Here is an 18,996-nt window from a genome sequence, read left to right as displayed (position 1 = left end):
CATATTAAAATGTCGTTACAACGATAATCGTTACATATGTAACTTGTTTCGAAATCCTTAAGTTAGTAGTCTTGTTTTTACATATGTAGTTTATTGTTAATACACTTAATGATATATTTAATTATCATTTTATCATATTAAACATGGTGTATTAATATCTTAATATGATACATATGTATTTAGTAAGACGTTGTTATAACGATAGCCGTTATATATATCGTTTCGAGTTTCTTAGTCCAATAGTCTCATTTTATGTATATAACTCATTGTTAATATATTTGGTGAGATACTTACTCATCATAATATCATGTTATATATATATATATATATATATATATATATATATATATATATATATATATATATATATATATATATATATATATATATATATATATATATATATATATATATATATATATATATATATATATATATATCATGTCGTTTTTACAATTTTTAACGTTCGTAAATCGCCGGTCAATTTGGGTGGTCCATTGTCTACATAAACTCATTTCAATTTAATCAAGTCTTAACAAGTTTGATTACTTAACATGTTGGAAACATTTAATCATGTAAATATGAATCTCATATAATATATAATCATGAAAAATTTTGGGTCACTACAGTTAGTCCGACGCTTTCTTAACTTTTGTGCCTCTTTGCCGGATTTGCGTTTATGGGTGGGTGTAGGTAGCGAGCTTTGACAGGAGCTTTATACCCTTTTAGGTTGGTTTTCGGTTCTTGGGTTAAAGACTTTGATTTGTTGGACATGTGGTTGTAGTGTTTTTTGTGTGTTGAAATCCGTAGGTTGCAGTGGCCCGGAGGAAATCGGCGGCAACCCATGACTGTTGGCGACTGATGGCGGCCAAGGGAGGTTGCTAGCGGTCGTTGGCGGTTTAGGGTGGCTGTAGGTGGCTACACTTAGTGGTTGCGGCTGCTGCTTGTGCTATTGGTGGTTTTCTGGCAGCCACTAGTGGCTACTTGTTACTGATGAAGTTGTTGGCGGCTGCTAATGGTAGTCGGTAGCCTAAGGTGGTATGGTGAATTTGTTAGTAGCAACTAGAGTTGGTGAAGAAGGACTTGATATCCAAACATGTTGTAATAAGATTCGATCTTCCTGAAACCGTTGCTAGTTATATACAATCAAGAGGTCGTACACGCATGCCGCAATCCGGCTCAATTTATACCCTTATTTTAGTAATGTTTTTTGATATTTTCCCTATATACTAAAAGAAGTGGGTCATTGTGTCGCCCCCCTTCAAAAAAATGTCGTCAACATCGCCATGTTCACACTACCAATTTTCACTTACCACCCCTCAGGTATGTTCAACTGTACATTTCTACAGCGGTGAAAACCATAAATTTTAGGGGTATAAAGTGTAATTTTGATATTACATACATAAATATCCCACGAAACCCACCACGATTTCTAGCCGGCTGTACCTTTCTGTTCGTCGGGCGTTATTGTTCACCGAGACTACCATTAAACTCAAACTAATTTTACAAACAAAATGAAACTAGCTGCGTTAAAAACACACACTTTTTAAAAAAACTCTAAACACAACAACATACAAAACGGGGATTATAACATGACCCGTTTTTCGTCTGTAAACACTAACGCTACGTTAAATATGAATACTCAAGCCGAAAAACTCCGCCGCAACTCGCGGTCCGGTCCAGTACTAGTTAGATCTAAATCTTAACTGTTTATATACTGTAGAGGAAATGAAATGGAGCTGAAGTTGGCACAGAATTTTTAAAAGGAGGAAGCACAAATGAATAATTAGATATCGTTACGAACATCTGCAATTGAATGTGTTGAGTTTAAGGAGAAAACATATAATGTAGATTCAACGGGTGCCATTATTAGTTCTACATCTAGTGTTTCGTTACTTCATCGATATTGCTCAAAACTTCCACATGACGAGTAAGACTATGCTTCCACATGCGGGAGTCATTAAAACTCAAAAGTAGAGTTGGCCAATTGGGTAGGTCGAACGGCTTGGTAGCGAGTCATAATGGGCCTGGGATTGAAACATACCCGATTTTGTTTGGGCGGTGTTGATGTCTATATTTTCTACTTTCTTTTATTTATCATTAAACAATTAAAAAATTAAGATAATGCCTTAAATATGATCTAAAGTATATTTATAAATAGTAGTCCGAAAATTGTATTATATTTTTGTTTGAACGGGATCACCCGATAGGGACTAAAACACCCGTTGCGATCATCTCCCATTTCGACTATGCCGATGCAGCGATAATAACCCCACCCCCATCGTTGCCGGGAGGAAACCTTGAAACCGAGCCAAGGGCACAACCAAGTAAAACCTCCTCCCTTTACCCCCCAAATGATATGAAAAATGTGTCATGGGTGGATACTTCATGACATGGATGAAATTGTGTTTTTAATATGTAGGCAACGGGCCGACCTCCCTTAAAGGAGGCAGGCCACCAACCGCTGGACCACATCACAACTTCCCGGAAACTGTATTATGTGTTCAAAGATGAAATTTTTCCGTGACATGCAACCTTTTATGACCCAATTTGTTAGCTTCAAAGTTTTGTTTAACCCATTAGTCATAGCCCATAACTCATGTTGACCCATTCATATGTAAGGAGTCAAAGTTTTAACTTCCAGTTAGGGTCAAACTTGAGGATGGGCGAGACTTGCGACTGCACTGGGCATCATAAGACGAGGGGCATCAATATTTAAGTTCAACTATGAAATTTTGAGAAGAAATTTTAAAATTTTAACCTAAGGTTATAAAATTGCACGTTACTACATGAAGAAAACGATAAGAAAAGAAAAAATAACTTTATTGGTTCTACAGAGTGCGTGGGCCCCATTTATTTATTTTTTTTATATGTAAATAAAATAAAATGCTACATACTATAATCGTGTGGATTACAGTTCTATCACTCTATACGTCCCATAATTATTTCATTAGTTTACTCATTGTTTTTATTGTCATATTTCTTCTGTATTCTTTTTATAAATTTGTATGACAATATACATACATTTTACATTTCAAAGGTAAACATTTCCATGAGACTATAATTTATTTATTTATTAGAATAAAACAACATTCAATAGTCTTATATTTTTAACAAGTCTTATGATAGATGTTCGCTTCATAATTAGTTCTCATTTAACTATTATTATGGCTAAATATAACATATAAGTTATTGTTATTGAAAATATAGTTTCATTAAGTTACTTTTAACTTAAAAGTTTTATTGATTTAATATTACTTACAAAATGTAATCACCGGTAAAAGTTAATGAAAAAGTAAATGAAATCTTGCTTATATATCCAATATACTAGTGAAATGACTGGTGAAATCACGAGTTTGTTTAAATGAAACAATTTAACGATGTGTTTTATGTATTAAGTGAACGTAAATGATAAAGTCATATAGTTTAATAACCCGTGGAACCTCATATTCTGACTAAAAAACTTGTCATTGTTTTTACAAACATATTGATATACTTAACTTAGTCAGAATAATTGATTACATTTATTCACCCACCACTCACTTTCAAATTTGATCACAATTATTTTTTTTCTTATCATAAAATTTACATTACAACATGTTATTGAGATATGTATTTCGCATACATATGTAACGTAATTAATCTCATAAAGAAAACCTATATTTGAATAATAATAATAATAATAATAATAATAATAATAATAATAATAATATAATAATAATAATAATAATAATAATAATAATAATACTCCCTCCGTCCGACTACAAGTATCCAGTTACTTTTTGCACAAAGTTTTAGGAAATTTCACTAACTCCATTCTCCACCAATCAGAAATCTTCTCTCTCCAGAATAACCTCTTCTGATTGATTGAAATATCAATTAGATACTTGAAATGGGACAATCCAAAATAGAAAGGTGAATCATTATCATTTTCGTTATTGTAGTAATATCGTTGTATATGTATGTAAATCAGTATTGTTATCTCATCATATTGTTGGTCAAAACAATAACTGTAGTGCTAATGGTGATGTGAGCAAAAGAAGTAAACAATTGTTATTAGTTGGATATACATATCAATTTTGTGACGAAACATTATTTATAGTATCCGTAGCCTATCAATTAAGAGAAATTAACAACAATAAAAAAAATTCCAGTTAGCTAAAGATATATAACGATAACTAATAGTGATCACATTATGTATTCTCATCTTATAATAGCTTTATACCGTTGAGGAGACTTAGATGATTAGCATGTATTGATTATGGTAATTAATATCATAGTACATAGCTCGGAGTAGGAAAAAAAAAGCAAGCATGAATAATTACCGCTACAAAAAATTAGGGCATAAAGACGTATCACATTAAGATTGAATAAATGAATAAATATGATTAGTTTATATGTTTAAAATGGGCTCATATGATATAATCATATTTAAGTGGGTAAATATGTTATTATTAAAGTTAAGAAGTATATATATGATAAAAACTCTAAATAAATAATAAAATATTTAATTAATGTTAATAACATCATCAAGATAACTTAGATTTTTTTTCTTTTTATTTTTAATTTTTTTTAACAAAAAAATAGTCTAATAATGACATCATCATTATAGTTTTAATAGAAAGTATAGATTACTACTATTAAATTTAATAATTCAAATATAATTAAATTTTATGTTAGTAAAGTCTGTTTATTTAATTATTGAACACACGCAAATGATCATTTCAAGTGATTTATTTTAAGTTTGTAGTTCTAACTTTATTGTTTAAAGTTTTGAGGGCATAATCCTATCTTTTTGTAATGGGCATCACAACTGATAGGACCGACCTTGCTTCCGGTGAAAAGCTTTTGAGATTCATTGACTTGTTGATCACATTATTATGCAGATTCTTTAACCCTAAGCCAAGGCTATATTACATTAATCACGATAACTTGATAAGGGTATAATTTGCTACATAGTTCTTCCTGCTAATTAATGCTCCTATTCATCGAGTCGAAGGTTTGCCCCAACCATCTATGGAGGAAGCAAAGAAAGATGCTTGTTTGAGAGCGTGTCAACAGTTACATGAATCGGGTGCCTTGACACACTATCTATTGCCTGATGATGAAGTTGATGACGAAAATCAAGATTTTTCTGATTCAGATAGCGATGATGGTTAGTTCAATTCTTAATATAAAACATGCTCCAATTCAAATAATTTTTTATTAAGTTGGTCAAAATATCTCCTCCTTTGATCTTTACTAGTAATAATCTCCTCATGAATTTTTATTTATTTATATTTATTTACAGAGGAAAACTCGCGAAGAGAGCTGCATGAGATGCTTGTACCATCTGCTTTACGGGAACCATGGATTAAAGTGGAACATAAAAAACTCGTTCTCAACTCGTATTTCATAAAATTTACTCCTTCGCCTGCTGATAGAGATTATCAAGATTTTGGTTTATTTATAAAAGCACGCATACCTCAAGAGGCAGAAAAAATGAAACTAGATCTACATTTGGTTCGAGGTCGAAGCGTGTTGACAGATATTGTGCCTTGTGGTGTTTCAGAGTTTATAGACAACGAGGTAATCATATTCGATTATTATCACTCGATAAGATAAAGTATGTGTGTAATGTGTTTAGGATATATAATATATATATATATATATATATATATATATATATATATATATATATCAAACCTTTTATCTAAAATGGGCTTTGTTGGTTATCTTTTAAATCTAAATGGTCACAAGGCTCGGCATTAAAAACTAAGTTATTCATGCAAGTTGGGACTATTTAGGGAGTGCTCGGCAACTCGTGTCGTACTCGAATGTTGACCAAGTTTGACTTTGACCGAGGTTTAACCAATTTTGACTTATTTTCTGAGTAATCTTGACTTTTGACCGATTTTCCGAGTTTGACTAGGTTTGACCGAGTACTCCCCGAGTTGCAAAAACTGAGTACTCGTCAAGTAATTTCTGGTTCTGCAACACTGGGAATGGGTCAAAAGTGAGGTAACCGTGTATTTTGATGCTTACAACATCCTATATCCCCTTGTTAAAAAAATAAATTAGAATAGTATTTCAATTACATTGATTCTGTATATATAATTAGTTTATGTTATTTGATAATTATACAAGATTGTACTAGCGGAGAAATTTCAAGAGATGTGGCTGAAAGCTATAATAGACAAGTCAGAATTGACTATGGATTATGTTCGATTAGGCAAAGATGATGTCAGCAATATAGCCTCGACGTTTTACTTATTGCTACCCGTGATTGTTAATGAACACCAAAAATCAATTTCTGTGGACTGGAACCTCATTACAAAATGTTTATCGTCGCCAATTTTCAAAAATCCGGAAGATATTGTACAAACGTCTTACATGAATAATTGTTTGCATCTCGCCAACGGGCCCACTCAGATCAATGACATATTACATAGTTTTGTATATGTGCCTTGCAAGGATACTTTTTTCTTCGTTTCAGATTATCTTCCTGATCGAAATTCATTCAGTGTGTTTAAAGATGAAAAAAGGTACGTTGATCATTTTGCTGAAGTGTAAGTTTCTACTGTAGACATGCCTAATATCTCTGTGCAAATATTGGCTTATTTAATAACGCACGCTTCTTGATTTATGATCAGGTTTCAAATTGAATTATTGCACCCGAACCAGCCTCTTTTGAAAGTAAAAAAACTCTTTCGGTTGGACAATCTACTGAAGAAGAGAGGAAGTTCCGGTAAATTTTAGATGATTTCAGAGGGTGGGACCTGGTGGTGGTCGGTTGGGTCACGGGTCAAACCGGTACTTTTTAGTTTCGGTCACGTTGGATTGGTCTGCAAAACTATCTTGTCCACATATTCATCATTAACTATCATGACAAGTATGATCACCAAAAAGTTTGTGTTTACAATAACAATCCGAAATTTTTGATGTGCGATCATAATAGGAATATGGTGTGGCGAATTTTAACCTGTTTGAGGTTTTTCATCCATTTCACTCGTTCCACTATAAATTTTTATCTGACTCGTTTGACCCATATTGACCCATTTATATTCTAAAAGGGTCGAAATGGCCACATCATGTACAACCCACAATGTTCAATATACTTCAGTTTAGAAAAATTAAGAAAATACATTCCTGGGTACACAGCAAATCAGGGTTGCACTCCCTCTGACCCATGAGAACTGTAGCGTCTTCTTCACTAAAAAGATTCCAAATTTAATTTTAATTGATTATTGTTTTTTCATATACTTGTGTTATTGCAACAGAACCACGTGAAAAGGAAGAGCATTTTGTGGAGTTACCTCCCGAAATGTGTGTACTGAAAATTATCGGGTTTTCAAAGGAAATTGGAAGTACACTGTCTTTATTGCCTTCGGTTATACACCGATTAGAAAGCTTTCTTGTTGCAATTGAATTGAGACATAGGTTATCTTCTTCATTCTCTGAAGGATCAGAAGTTTCTGTAGATCGTGTAAGACTCTCTGGTTCTTTTTAGCTAGTTTAGAAAAAGTATTTATTTTATTTTATTCTTATCGTTTTGTATGTTCTGTCAGATTCTTGAAGCACTTACAACCGAGAGATGCAATGAGCGGTTTTCTCTTGAGAGGCTTGAGGTTTTGGGTGATGCTTTTCTTAAGTTTGCAGTTGGACGACACCTTTTCCTATTAAACCACGCTCTTGATGAAGGACAACTTACTCGCAAACGTTCAAATATGGTTAGCAATTCCCATTTATTCAAGCTGGCGGTATTGAACAATTTGCATGTAAGTTTTATGTATGCGTAATCTGGAATAGAATTTTTATGTTTCATAGTGTGAAATATTTGAAATAAATCTTTTTTGTAATGCGTCATATTTGTATTTTTTGGGTTGTGTTGCATCTCTAATGGGTCAAATGGGTAAATAAGGAAAAATTAAAAAGGGAACTGGGTCATATGGCTCAAAAGTCATACGAAGTGTATTATTGATGCATAAAACCTTTAAATTGCTTATATCAAGATAAAAGTTTTAGATTGTATTCATATTTCCCTGATATCAAAAAGTACCTATTTTGACTTGTTACCCTGCATGACCATTTTATCTGACCTCTAAATTGCATCAATGTTTAATTCAGTTGATGTATTTTGTAGGTATATATACGTGATCAACCATTTGAGCCGTCCCATTTTTATCCCTTTGGTCGAAGATGTTCGGTGATATGTAACGATAACACGAGATTAAACATCCATTCTTCGCATGAAAGCAATTTAAAGACTGGTGCAAACATGGAAGTTAGATGCAATAAAGGTCATCATTGGTTACAAAAGAAAACCGTAGCAGACATTGTTGAAGCTCTTGTAGGAGCGTTTATAGTTGATAGCGGTTTTAAAGCCGCAATCGCGTTTCTAAAATGGATCGGTATTCCAGTTGACTTTAAAGATTCCCATGTTGCTAACATGTGCGCTTCAAGCACGGTCTTTACTTCTTTGAGTGCGCAAATTGACATTCCTACCCTTGAAGGCCTTTTGGGGTATCAGTTTCAACATAAAGGCCTTCTCTTACAGGCGTTCTTACATCCATCTTACCATAATAATTGCGGTGGCTGCTATCAGGTAACTCTATTCCTCCCTATGTCCCAAAATAATTGTCTCGTTTGACTTTTTAAAAGTCTTCCTTTCACATCTTTGACTTTAAATATCTTTGTTCGTTTTATATAATATCTGATGAAATTCATATGAATGGACTAGGTTTTAAACGTGTTCTCATTGGTATTATTAATCAAATGTTATGTAACACAAACCAAAATATTCAGAGTCAAAGTTGTGAATAAAAGACTTAAGAAGTGGGGCAGTTATTTTGGGACGGAGGGAGTATTATAATATGTATAGATACGGATATAGATATAGATATAGATATAGATATAGATATAGATATAGATATAAGAGGATTAGTACTATGGTAACATGTGCATATTTTTGTAAGCAGAGATTGGAGTTTCTTGGAGATGCGGTATTGGATTACTTGATCACATCTTATCTTTATTCGGTGTATCCGAACTTGAAGCCGGGTCAGTTGACCGATCTAAGATCCTTATCGGTCAACAATAATTCCTTCGCTGGTATAGCTGTTAATAGATCGTTCTACAAGTTTATGCTATGCGATTCTAGTAATTTGATTCAGTCAATGAATAAGTACGCCGAATTCTTTAAGACTTGTTCGTCAAAGGACGGTTTGGTTGAAACTGTACCATGTCCTAAGGTAACCTTTTTTAATCAATTATCTGTGGTGTATATTGTTGTGTCTCGTGTCCTGAAATTGTAATTTTTAATTTCAGGCTCTTGGTGATTTGGTGGAATCGTGTGTTGGTGCTATTCTTCTTGATTCGGGATTTAATTTGGATTTAGTTTGGAAGATAATGATCTCGTTTTTGGATCCTGTCATGAAGTTTTCAGCATTGCAGCTAAATCCCATAAGAGAACTTCAAGAACTTTGCCAGTTTTATAATTGGGAATTGACGTTTCCATCGGTAAAGAAAGATAAAACGTTTACGGTTGAAGCAATCGTTGATGGTAAAGAAATTTCCGAGAGTGCTTGTGCTTCCAATTTTAACAAAAAAACCGCCAAGAGAATTGCGTGTCAGAAATTGTATTTGTCATTGAAGGTAAAAACTCTTGCACCATAACACACATACTACGTTTGCTATTAATCAAGTCCATTTAATAGTTGAAAATCAAAGGGGTGTTACTTATAAAAAACTTGTATCGATTTACATTCTTAAACTGTAAAAAAATTACTATTCAAAGGACTGCAAGTGCAAAATAAAAAGTTCAGGGACTATACGTGCAAACTTGGGCAAACCACAGGGACTATCTGTGTAATTATGTCTTCTTTGTTTACAGGAAAAAGGTTACAAAACAAAGATGAAATCTTTGGAGGAAGTTCTGAAAGTGAGCCAAAAGATGGAAGCGAAATTAATCGGATACGATGAAACACCAACAGATGTAGTTGTTTCACGAACCAACCAACTTAATGACGTTAACTCAACCGAACTTGGAAGCGTTTTTCAAAAAGTGCATTCCGGTTCTGAAAATTCTATAAAAAGCTGTAGCGGTGTTAGACGTATGGTGCAGCCGATGCCTGAATGCAGTTCTTCAAATGCCAGTGCTAATAGCAACTTACTAGCACCAGCAGGTTACAGTGACTATATTCTAGTTAGAAGTTTGTTATTCATAAATATTTGTTTCTTGTTAAAAGATTGATGCTTACGAATAAAGAATTTCAGGTGATGCGTTGCGCAAATCATCAGCAAAATCACATCTGTATGAAATATGTGCTGTCAACTGTTGGAAACCCCCATTGTTTGAATGTTTTGACGAAATAGGACCGGCACACCTCAAACAGCAAGTTTAAAAACATTTGAAATGTAACTGAACCCAAATTTAGATATCTGATCTTTATTTAAACTTTTGCGTTCTTTTTATTAGGTTTGCATTTAAAGTGAGTATGACAATCGAAGAAGCCTCAAATACAGTTTTGGAGTGCATTGGAGATCATCGAGCTAAAAAGAAAGATGCTGCTGAGTTTGCCGCTCAAGGGGTGATTTGGTACTTGAAACAAAATGGGTATCTAAAAAAGTAGATTTTGGCGCTTCTTCCGGTCACTTTATGTGTATATTATCATAATTCTTAGAGAACTCCCAACGATCTAGTCCTCCACTCCGCCCAGGGTCTAGTCCAGGAGGACACCAATGGCAGCAAGGTGTCCAGCCTCTAGTCCACGCTTTAGTCCAGCTCTTAGTCCTTGTTTAAGTCCTTTTTAATCATAAGTCTGGACGGAAGACATGTATATACATGTGGTACTTTTTTCTTTCAAACTTGTACATTTAATTAATTAATGGAAAGAATGAGTGTCATTGTTGGCATTGTTTAATCCTGAGTTAGTCCTGGAAAGGAAGTGCTGAGGTTGCGCTGATGTGGCGAACCTGGACTAAAGTGGAGGAATTACTCTATTGGGAGCTCTCTTAGGGATAGGGATTATTGACACCTTGAACTAATGGGCGTTAGTACCATAGAGCCCTGTATCGGAGACATAAACTTATACACCATTATTAAAGTAGTATGCCTAATCATGACACAATTATGTGACTTAGTTATCTTTCTTCTCACATATTAGTGGCTTTTTTTTTTTTTTTTCCTGTATGTATTTACTGTATCTTTGGTCTATTTCTAAGGATTATGTGGAAAGAAAATTGTACCAATTTGAACTCATCACTCATACAGTTTGTTTTCAGTAGTTATATTATATAATATAATATAATATAATATAATTCTATTAGTCTTAGCAGCAAATTGTTCTAAAGCAAACTTGATGAAATCTAGTGGTATAAAGTGTTCGTCATCGGAGAAGTGCGAGTCCTTGTAAGCTCAAAAACGTGGTTAACTAATATCTTCCACTTTTAAAGTCGTAGTTAACTAATATATTTTGTCACGGTTTTAGTTGTAACATTAATATTGTTTAAGCTTTGGGGGCGTTATATATGGTATCTAAATTGTGGTCGAATCCTTATAAGCTTAGAGTTGTTGTTAACTAATGTGTGTCACATGTAACTCTAAAGTTTGTAGCTAATTAGTAATATCTTTTACCATGAGTTTTTGTTGAAATTTGATGATATACTCTTGAAGTATTGTTTTAACTTTTGTAGCATTATATAGTCATTTTCTTGTAACTCGAGTCTGCTTACTGGTCAATGGACGTAATTTTGACATAATTACTTAAAATCGGGTCAATCTGAATCGTATTATGTTTTAGATTAATGGAGTAAAACCGGAATGAGTTTCATTCGACGTCCTTAAAAATTTTAACCTCTTCATTAGAGACATAAGACATTCAACTTGAGATATTGAAAAAAATTCCTTAACAAATATACAATGACTAAAGAACTTCAACTCTGATATGTTATATTCTATGCGCGTATTTAGTGTAATACTTCAACTACGTTAGAGACTTGGAGTTATTTCATAGAAAAGGAATACTTCGTTGTTTATGTAGGAAAGGTTACACTCGAATTCCATTTTAGTTTTTTAATTAAGAAAAGAGTATAATGTGAGATGCAAAACTTGAATAGCATTGCAGGCTCCGCTGTGACAACTCAAGTCATTGTACGTAAAGCATTATATGTTGTACTATCTTCCAAGTTGTCAGGTCAGGTATCATCATCCTATCTTCAAAACGGACTTCTCGGTTCAACACCAGCGTCTACGCCACAGCAGTAAAATAGATGCTGACGTGGCAGTCCAGAATGGACTTTTGATAGAACGAGTGCAGGTCTAAGAGCAATGCCGCCTCTCAAAGGTAATGGATCTCTAAATATAATTACAACTATAATCTGAATATTCGAGACAATAAAATGATATACATACACACACATTAATGTAGACTGAGATACAAAATTAGAATACTCTTTTGTTGTGCATCACCAAAACCTGTAATCTCATTTTGGTCACTAATAATACTACTAGTCAACCAACTTCAATTCTCTACTGTATGTATTTCCTACAGGCTTCTTACTACCAAATCAATGAAAAATGAAAACTCAAAAAAGAATAATAGAAGTTACATTTCTTGCTGAATTCACTTTCTTCTTCTATTATAATTCCATGGAATTCAATTGAATTTACAGACCTTGTACATCTTTTCCCTACCGGTTAATTTCCATGGTATGATGGTTTTTGGTGGTGATTAAATGTAATGACACCGACACCGTTAGCCTCCTCATCGACTCTGCATACCCTAGGACACAAAATTTGTTACCAACAACTCAAAATCATATTATCAGCTATTATATGTAATTACTCCAGCAATGTTCATTTGAAAAGCTCATATTATTAGCTTCAGATTACCTGAATTTGAGATTTGAAAGTTGTACCTTGAGACTAAAGATATACATAGTTTCAATTCAGAGCTATCTAGAGGATCCACTCAATGGTACATGGATGATGAACTTAAGGATATCTAATGGGATGTAAGTAACAATAGTGAAGATCCAGATTACTCCGGCCCATCGCCATCCTATTCCTTGCATCTCTGCAAAATCCCAGTCTGCATATACAGCCAGCAGCGTAGCCAACTGTATAAAATGTAGAATAATGTTAAATGGGTCTAAATTGCCACCCAAATCTATCCATTTATAAGTAAATGGGTCTAAATTGCACCCCCTAAGCTTTACTGTGTAACCAGGAGATATTATGGTACTTACAATTTGAGCTAGTGCGAATGCGAGCATGAGCAAGAAGCCAGGGCGCTCGAGAAACGACCAACTTTGAGACCTGGTCACAAAGATGAGTGCCTGGCTGATGATGCTCACTTGAAGGTAGAGTGCCGCGGTGATCTCGTCATCGTTTCCAATAATCGAGCGAACACCAAAGATTCTCTAAAAAAAATTTAACAGTTATAGTTACAGATTCTCACTTAAGATGTTTGATGTATGAATAATCGTAATATTGACGATACCACTTACCGGAAAGAAGTCGGTTCTGGCAGCGAGCCAAAAGAACAGTACGCTTACGAGTGCAAGATAAGTTCCAAGGACGACGCCAGTAGCGAATATTTCATTGAGCCTCCACGTGTCAGGTGTAGGTGACGGTTTTACCCTGTCCGTTGAAATCGTCATGATGGTACTATCGTTGAGGAGGGCTATGATGAGAATCATGAACGGTGAAAAATCAAACTTCCATATGAGAGTGATGAGCATGAACCCCATGACGATTCTGACGGTGATTGTGACAGCATAAATTGTGTAGTTTTTCATCCTTTGGAAGATGGCTCGGCTTGTTAGTACAGCGCTAACTATCACATTAAGCCCTGGTTCTGTCAGGATTATATCAGATGCACTCCTGGCGGCGTCTGTGGCATCAGCCACCGCAATTCCGATGTCGGCCCGTTTTAATGCTGGTGCGTCGTTCACACCATCTCCGGTCATACCGCAAATGTGATTCCTTTGTTGTAATCTCTTAACTATCTCGTACTTGTGCTCTATAACAACGAACAAATAATTAGATATATACAAGTAATTACAGCTCTTAGAGTTGCAAGTTAGCTCCAAAAGGGTGTAGGTTTGGCAGGGACACCCCGACTCTGTTTTCTATGGAAACCCACCACGCCCACCCCGAAACAGTCGGATGCCAGAAAATTACCTCGACCGGGTCCACACATGTGACAGAATCTTCCACATAGTGGTCCTAGCTTGCAAGGTATCGGGTGACACTGAGCTACTGCTACATTGGTTAGAGTTGCAAGTTATCATCTACTTACCTGGGAAAACACCGGCGAACCCATCTGCCCTTTCGATAAGCTGATCGATCGACGCATCGTTATCCGTGTTGTTTTGTGAGAGAAGTGAAGAAGAAGGATACATATCCGTGCCCATGCCGAGTCGTCTCCCTGTTTCCTTTCCAATAGCGAGCTGATCTCCGGTAATCATCTTAACTTTAACACCCAGTTCCAAAGCCTTTCGAATAGTCTCCGCGCTATCATGTCTCGGTGGATCAAAAAGAGGCAACAATCCAACAAACTCCCATGGTGTGCCTGTTCCCTCCTTTGTTTTTTCTGGGACAGTTTGGCGACCAACGGCCAAGGATCGAAGACCTCGGTTTGCAAAACCATCGATGATATTGTGAGCTCGATTTAGCATATCACCTTTAAGTTCACATAATTCGATGATCTAGCAGAAAACCATTATCCATTAAGGAATTTCAAAATCTGAAATCGGAAATAAAACACACGTAAAAAGCTGATTTGTTACTTGTTCTGGTGCACCCTTGCTTAATCGAGACCAGTCTCCTTTGTCGTCGATGTAGGTAATTGCAGTGCGCTTCTCAACTGGATTGAATGGCAAAAAGTGCACCTCTTTGATTCCGGCTCTCGCCTCTTTTGGATTAGCCAACATGTTGACAATGCAAGCATCAATTGCGTCTTGGTTTTCGATCCTCGAAGCTCGGGCACCGTACAACACAACCATGTCTTTGTCGCAATCTTTCACGAAAACCTGTACGAATTCCGACCTTTTTAGACTATGAAAAAGTGGTTTTTGATTTTCGACCCTGGTTGAGGCAAATTTGATTAAGGAAAACAGACCTCGATTAATGATTTGTCGACGGTTAGTTTGTTAAGAGTGAGTGTGCCTGTTTTATCACTACAAAGAATGTCCATTCCCGCCATTTCCTCGATAGCAGTCATCCTCTTGGTAATGGCACCTTCTTTCGAAAGATAGTGGGACCCAATAGCCATTGTCACCGACAAAACTGTAGGCATAGCGATCGGGATACCTCCAATGAGAAGGATCAACAAATTATCAATACCGTCTCTATATGCTCTTCGTTGAACTGCATATATCACTACTATCTCGATCGCCATGCCAATAGCAATCGAGCATATGCAGAAGTTACCGATGGAAGTCAACACCTAATCAAGTTATGAAATTCGTAACAACACGAACTCTACACTTTCGTCATTAAGAATTATATCTATGCATTAACCAGTTGTACTGTACCTGTTGGAAATGACCGGCTTGATCGGTGTTGTCCACAAGGTGGGCCGCCTTCCCAAAAAAGGTTCGGGTACCGGTGGCTATAACAACGGCCTCGATCTCGCCCTGCTTGCACGTCGAGCCCGAGAACACCGCCTCACCGGGGTTCTTGGTCACCGGGATGGACTCACCGGTAAGGGCAGATTGGTCAATTTTTAAAGTATCTCCTTCAAGAAGGCGAGCGTCAGCTGGGATAATATCTCCTAGCTTGACGCTAATTATATCCCCTGGAACCAAGATAGCAGCATCCTGCTCGCTCCATTTTCCGTTCCTTAAAAGTTTACATTTTGGGGCGAGGCTTGCCATCAGGGCGGCAGCTGCATTGCCGGCGTTACTTTCTTCGACGTAACTTATGGTTGAGTTGATCAGAAGAAGCGCAACTATGCCTACAAAATCTGGCCAATCTGGTGGTCGCCCACCACCGTTGGCTAAAACAATGGCCATGATGGCTGCAAATTCCATGACCCATGAAAGAGGATTCCACATGAACCCTAGAAACTTGAGAAGTTTATTTTCCTGTTTCAAATTCGTTACAGTCTATTAGTTCGTTTCAAACGATTAGATGTATACAAAACAGGTTCATACTGCAGCCATGGTCCTTGTAGCACCATATGGTTAAAAACAGTCCCTAATGGTATGGGTCAATTTCATATCTGTTCATTACCATAACAGATATGAAATTGGCTCATACCATTAACGTAGTGCAACGAGATTCGGACAAAAACATGCCTTTTTCTCCTCAAGCTTATTGTAGCCAAAGATTTTGAGCCTATTTGCGCCTTCGTCATCGGGCAACCCATCCCTCGTACAGTTTAAGATGGTGAAAACGTCTTCGATAGGGAGTTTCTCAAGATCAACTTGGTTACTTCTAACTTGTTCCAAGGAATTATCAGCCATTATGATTATGATGGATAGAAAAAACTAGAAAAACAAAGTCCCAAAAATGAAATGTAATAATAATAATAATAATAATAATAATAATAATGAAATGAAGAAATGATATATGATAATGAGATAATAATGATGATAAAACTGGGCCTCTCTAAAATCCCTCTTTAGAAACCTCCGGCACCATGTTTAACAGAGGTCATATATATATGAACAAATATTAGAGGGAAATGTAGAAGCCGTTGTTCTACAAAATAACAAGTTTCTTTATATCATTTATTTTATAAGATACGTTGGGGTTATAAAAATCTAGAAATGCAAGGGTAATCCATTCTTTTCTTGCATGAAAATCGGATAGGCGTTGCATTATATTTGAGGCTTGGTTGATATATTTTGATTTTGTTATGTTATAATAATAATATAAAATAACATGAACATGTGGTTATGATCATAACCTTTGATTGCTAACAATTACTGTATTATATACACCTTTGATACATGACAGGCAAATATATAAACTTTATATGTTTTCTGTTGTTTTACCATCACCTATATAATAAACATTAATAAACATAAACATTAAGCATAAATAATATTGTTATTGTACTTTAAAGAAAGATGGAAACTGTATTTGTAAATGCAGGATAAAAATATAAAACAGTCTAGCATCAATTAAGGTTACATAAAGCAAATATGTAATTAAATAGAAGTATCATAACATTCCCAGATGCCAATGGGGCTTTGCCTCATTGGTCACCATGTTAACATGGTGTTCGAGGAGACCAAGGGTTCGAGTCTCGGGGGGAGGGGGGGGGGGGGATTTTCGTGAATTAACTCTAACCACTAACATTGCCTTTCAAAAAAAAAAAAAAAAAAAAAAAAAAATAACATTCCCAGAAGAAACGAATATTAAACCATTATCCATTACTGGCTAAATAAGAAAGTACAGACAAAACATAGTCTGGATTGAACTCAGTAAACAGCAGATGCAATTAGAACCCAAGCTTGGTTCTGCGCCAGTGCCTACGCTTTGCGTTGTACCTGAAAGTAATAAACATAAACATGTAAATATAACAATATGTAAACTCACAAATCCTACTCAGAAAACTAGAATTAGAATGACCTGATAGTGTTGTCGGTCCTCATGCGAATCCAATGGGGAATGGGCCTGTTCTGCCTCATCTTCTTACCTAGCTTCTTCTTGATCATGAAACTCTTGTGGGACGGCTATATCCAAATAAACACAAATGCAAAATATCAAATTTACATCACAGATTCACAAGTCAAAACTATGTGAAGTGGATAACAAGTTTTGATGAAAATCAGAAACAGTTCAAAGCCTCAAATGGCCAATAAATATGTGAGATGCTAAAAATAGAAGTGCAAACTTATATGTAGTGAAAAACAATTCATTTCAAAACGACTTTATGTTGACTCATTAGAATGCTAGTGACTTACAAAATGAGGACAGTTTTATGAGTTGATTAGTGACACATAAGTACTACATTAATCAACCCAGATGCAATGCTCACACTATGTTACTTACGCTTCCTAAACAGTGTTGTAAAACTCCGAATTAATCGGCTATTACTCAGTTTTTAAATAGGTCCAAACCGATTAATCAAAATCGGTCAACCCTCAGTCAACGGGGATTAATCAGGATTAATTGGGCAGCAACCGAGGGATTAATCAGTCAAAGTTGGGATTATTCTGTCAAAATTTATAGGTCAGACTTAGTCAACACCCTATTAATCCTCAATAGTCCCCAGTTTAAAATTACTCCCTCCAACGTTCCGACCGATTACTCCCCGGTTAGCGTTTTTTCAACCTTGTTCGACTAATAGGTTGAGATACAGTTTGAACTATGTGCGACATTTCATAATTCTAGAAAACTAATCCAAAAACAGTAACTAGTATCCAAACAGTGAAAAAAGTCTTTAATTTGGCGTCTACAAGCCCTAAAAATTCAATAACCTAAAGTGGGCCATCGCACTTCATTGATAATGCAAGCAGATATATCAAGCCTTAACTAAGCCTAAACTAATTATCGAAACAATCTCATTAATCAAAAATATGAACCACATAATTATCTGGAACTGAACATAAATACAAATAGTATGTCATTTCATCTTCATCGATATGTGAAAACAAATTACATACGAAATTATAGTTTCCAGATGCGATGATTAATTTAACGGAGAATATAATTAAAAAAAAAAAAAATGAATATTACCATGGCGATTGTTAACGGGACAGGAGCTCCTTCTGCTTGTTTATGGATGGTTACTGCTGTTGGCTGTAGCTATGATTTGGGGGTTTTATGGGTGTTAGATACAGTATTGATACCTAATAAAGCCCAATGAAAGTTATTTAATTTGGGCCCACAGCCCAGTAATTCTTGTTCAGTTGGGCGGCCTAAGACCAATTTTAACGCGGAGTCAGAGGGGTCCCGTCAGATCCGCTGGCATTGGGTGACGCCCCCTGACGCCCCTAGTGGGGCGTTACCGCTGACGCTTGAGGGGTGTTAGTCAAGTTTTTCACGGAAGGGTGAGG

The 18,996-nt window shown here is 35.6% G+C and overlaps 3 protein-coding genes and 1 pseudogene across 4 annotated transcripts in view; 2 read left to right on the top strand and 2 right to left on the bottom strand.

Annotated features, from left to right (window-relative positions):
- The first annotated feature begins 4,748 nt into the window (after window positions 1-4,748).
- Window positions 4,749-11,237, top strand: LOC139904169 (dicer-like protein 4; annotated as a pseudogene).
- A 1,432-nt stretch (window positions 11,238-12,669) lies between these two features.
- On the bottom strand, window positions 12,670-16,452 carry LOC139904168 (ATPase 9, plasma membrane-type-like). Its single transcript, XM_071886104.1, has 9 exons — window positions 16,285-16,452; window positions 15,520-16,071; window positions 15,105-15,431; window positions 14,773-15,015; window positions 14,283-14,691; window positions 13,489-14,003; window positions 13,228-13,401; window positions 12,898-13,098; window positions 12,670-12,761 (listed from the first exon to the last, which is right to left on the bottom strand). The coding sequence occupies exons 1-8, from the start codon at window positions 16,450-16,452 to the stop codon at window positions 12,934-12,936; spliced, it is 2,553 nt and encodes an 850-aa protein (XP_071742205.1). The 3' UTR covers window positions 12,670-12,761; window positions 12,898-12,933.
- Window positions 16,453-17,031: 579 nt separating this feature from the next.
- LOC139904167 (large ribosomal subunit protein eL39z/eL39x) lies at window positions 17,032-18,809 on the bottom strand. 2 transcript variants are annotated; one of them, XR_011778689.1, is made up of 4 exons: window positions 18,677-18,809; window positions 17,567-17,670; window positions 17,342-17,484; window positions 17,032-17,171 (listed from the first exon to the last, which is right to left on the bottom strand). XR_011778689.1 is itself a non-coding variant. In XM_071886103.1 (3 exons), exons 1-3 carry the CDS (start codon window positions 18,677-18,679, stop codon window positions 17,436-17,438), a joined length of 156 nt encoding a protein of 51 aa, XP_071742204.1. In that variant the 5' UTR covers window positions 18,680-18,809; the 3' UTR covers window positions 17,321-17,435. The 2 variants fall into 2 exon arrangements, 1 of the variants encoding a protein (XP_071742204.1); XM_071886103.1 differs by lacking the exon at window positions 17,032-17,171 and having other exon boundaries at window positions 17,321-17,484.
- LOC139843080 (protein ALP1-like) overlaps window positions 18,678-18,996 on the top strand; it is a 71,442-nt gene continuing 71,123 nt past the window's right edge. The window contains exon 1 of the mRNA XM_071833158.1: window positions 18,678-18,779. Within this exon, the coding sequence (XP_071689259.1) occupies window positions 18,678-18,779 (102 nt within the window). The remainder of the gene's footprint in view (window positions 18,780-18,996) is intronic.

Source organism: Rutidosis leptorrhynchoides, chromosome 4, assembly GCF_046630445.1.
Source record: "Rutidosis leptorrhynchoides isolate AG116_Rl617_1_P2 chromosome 4, CSIRO_AGI_Rlap_v1, whole genome shotgun sequence".
In the NCBI taxonomy this organism is placed as follows: Eukaryota; Viridiplantae; Streptophyta; class Magnoliopsida; order Asterales; family Asteraceae; genus Rutidosis; species Rutidosis leptorrhynchoides.
Note: the sequence above shows the minus strand (reverse complement) of the source record. Positions and strands in the feature narration are given on the sequence as shown.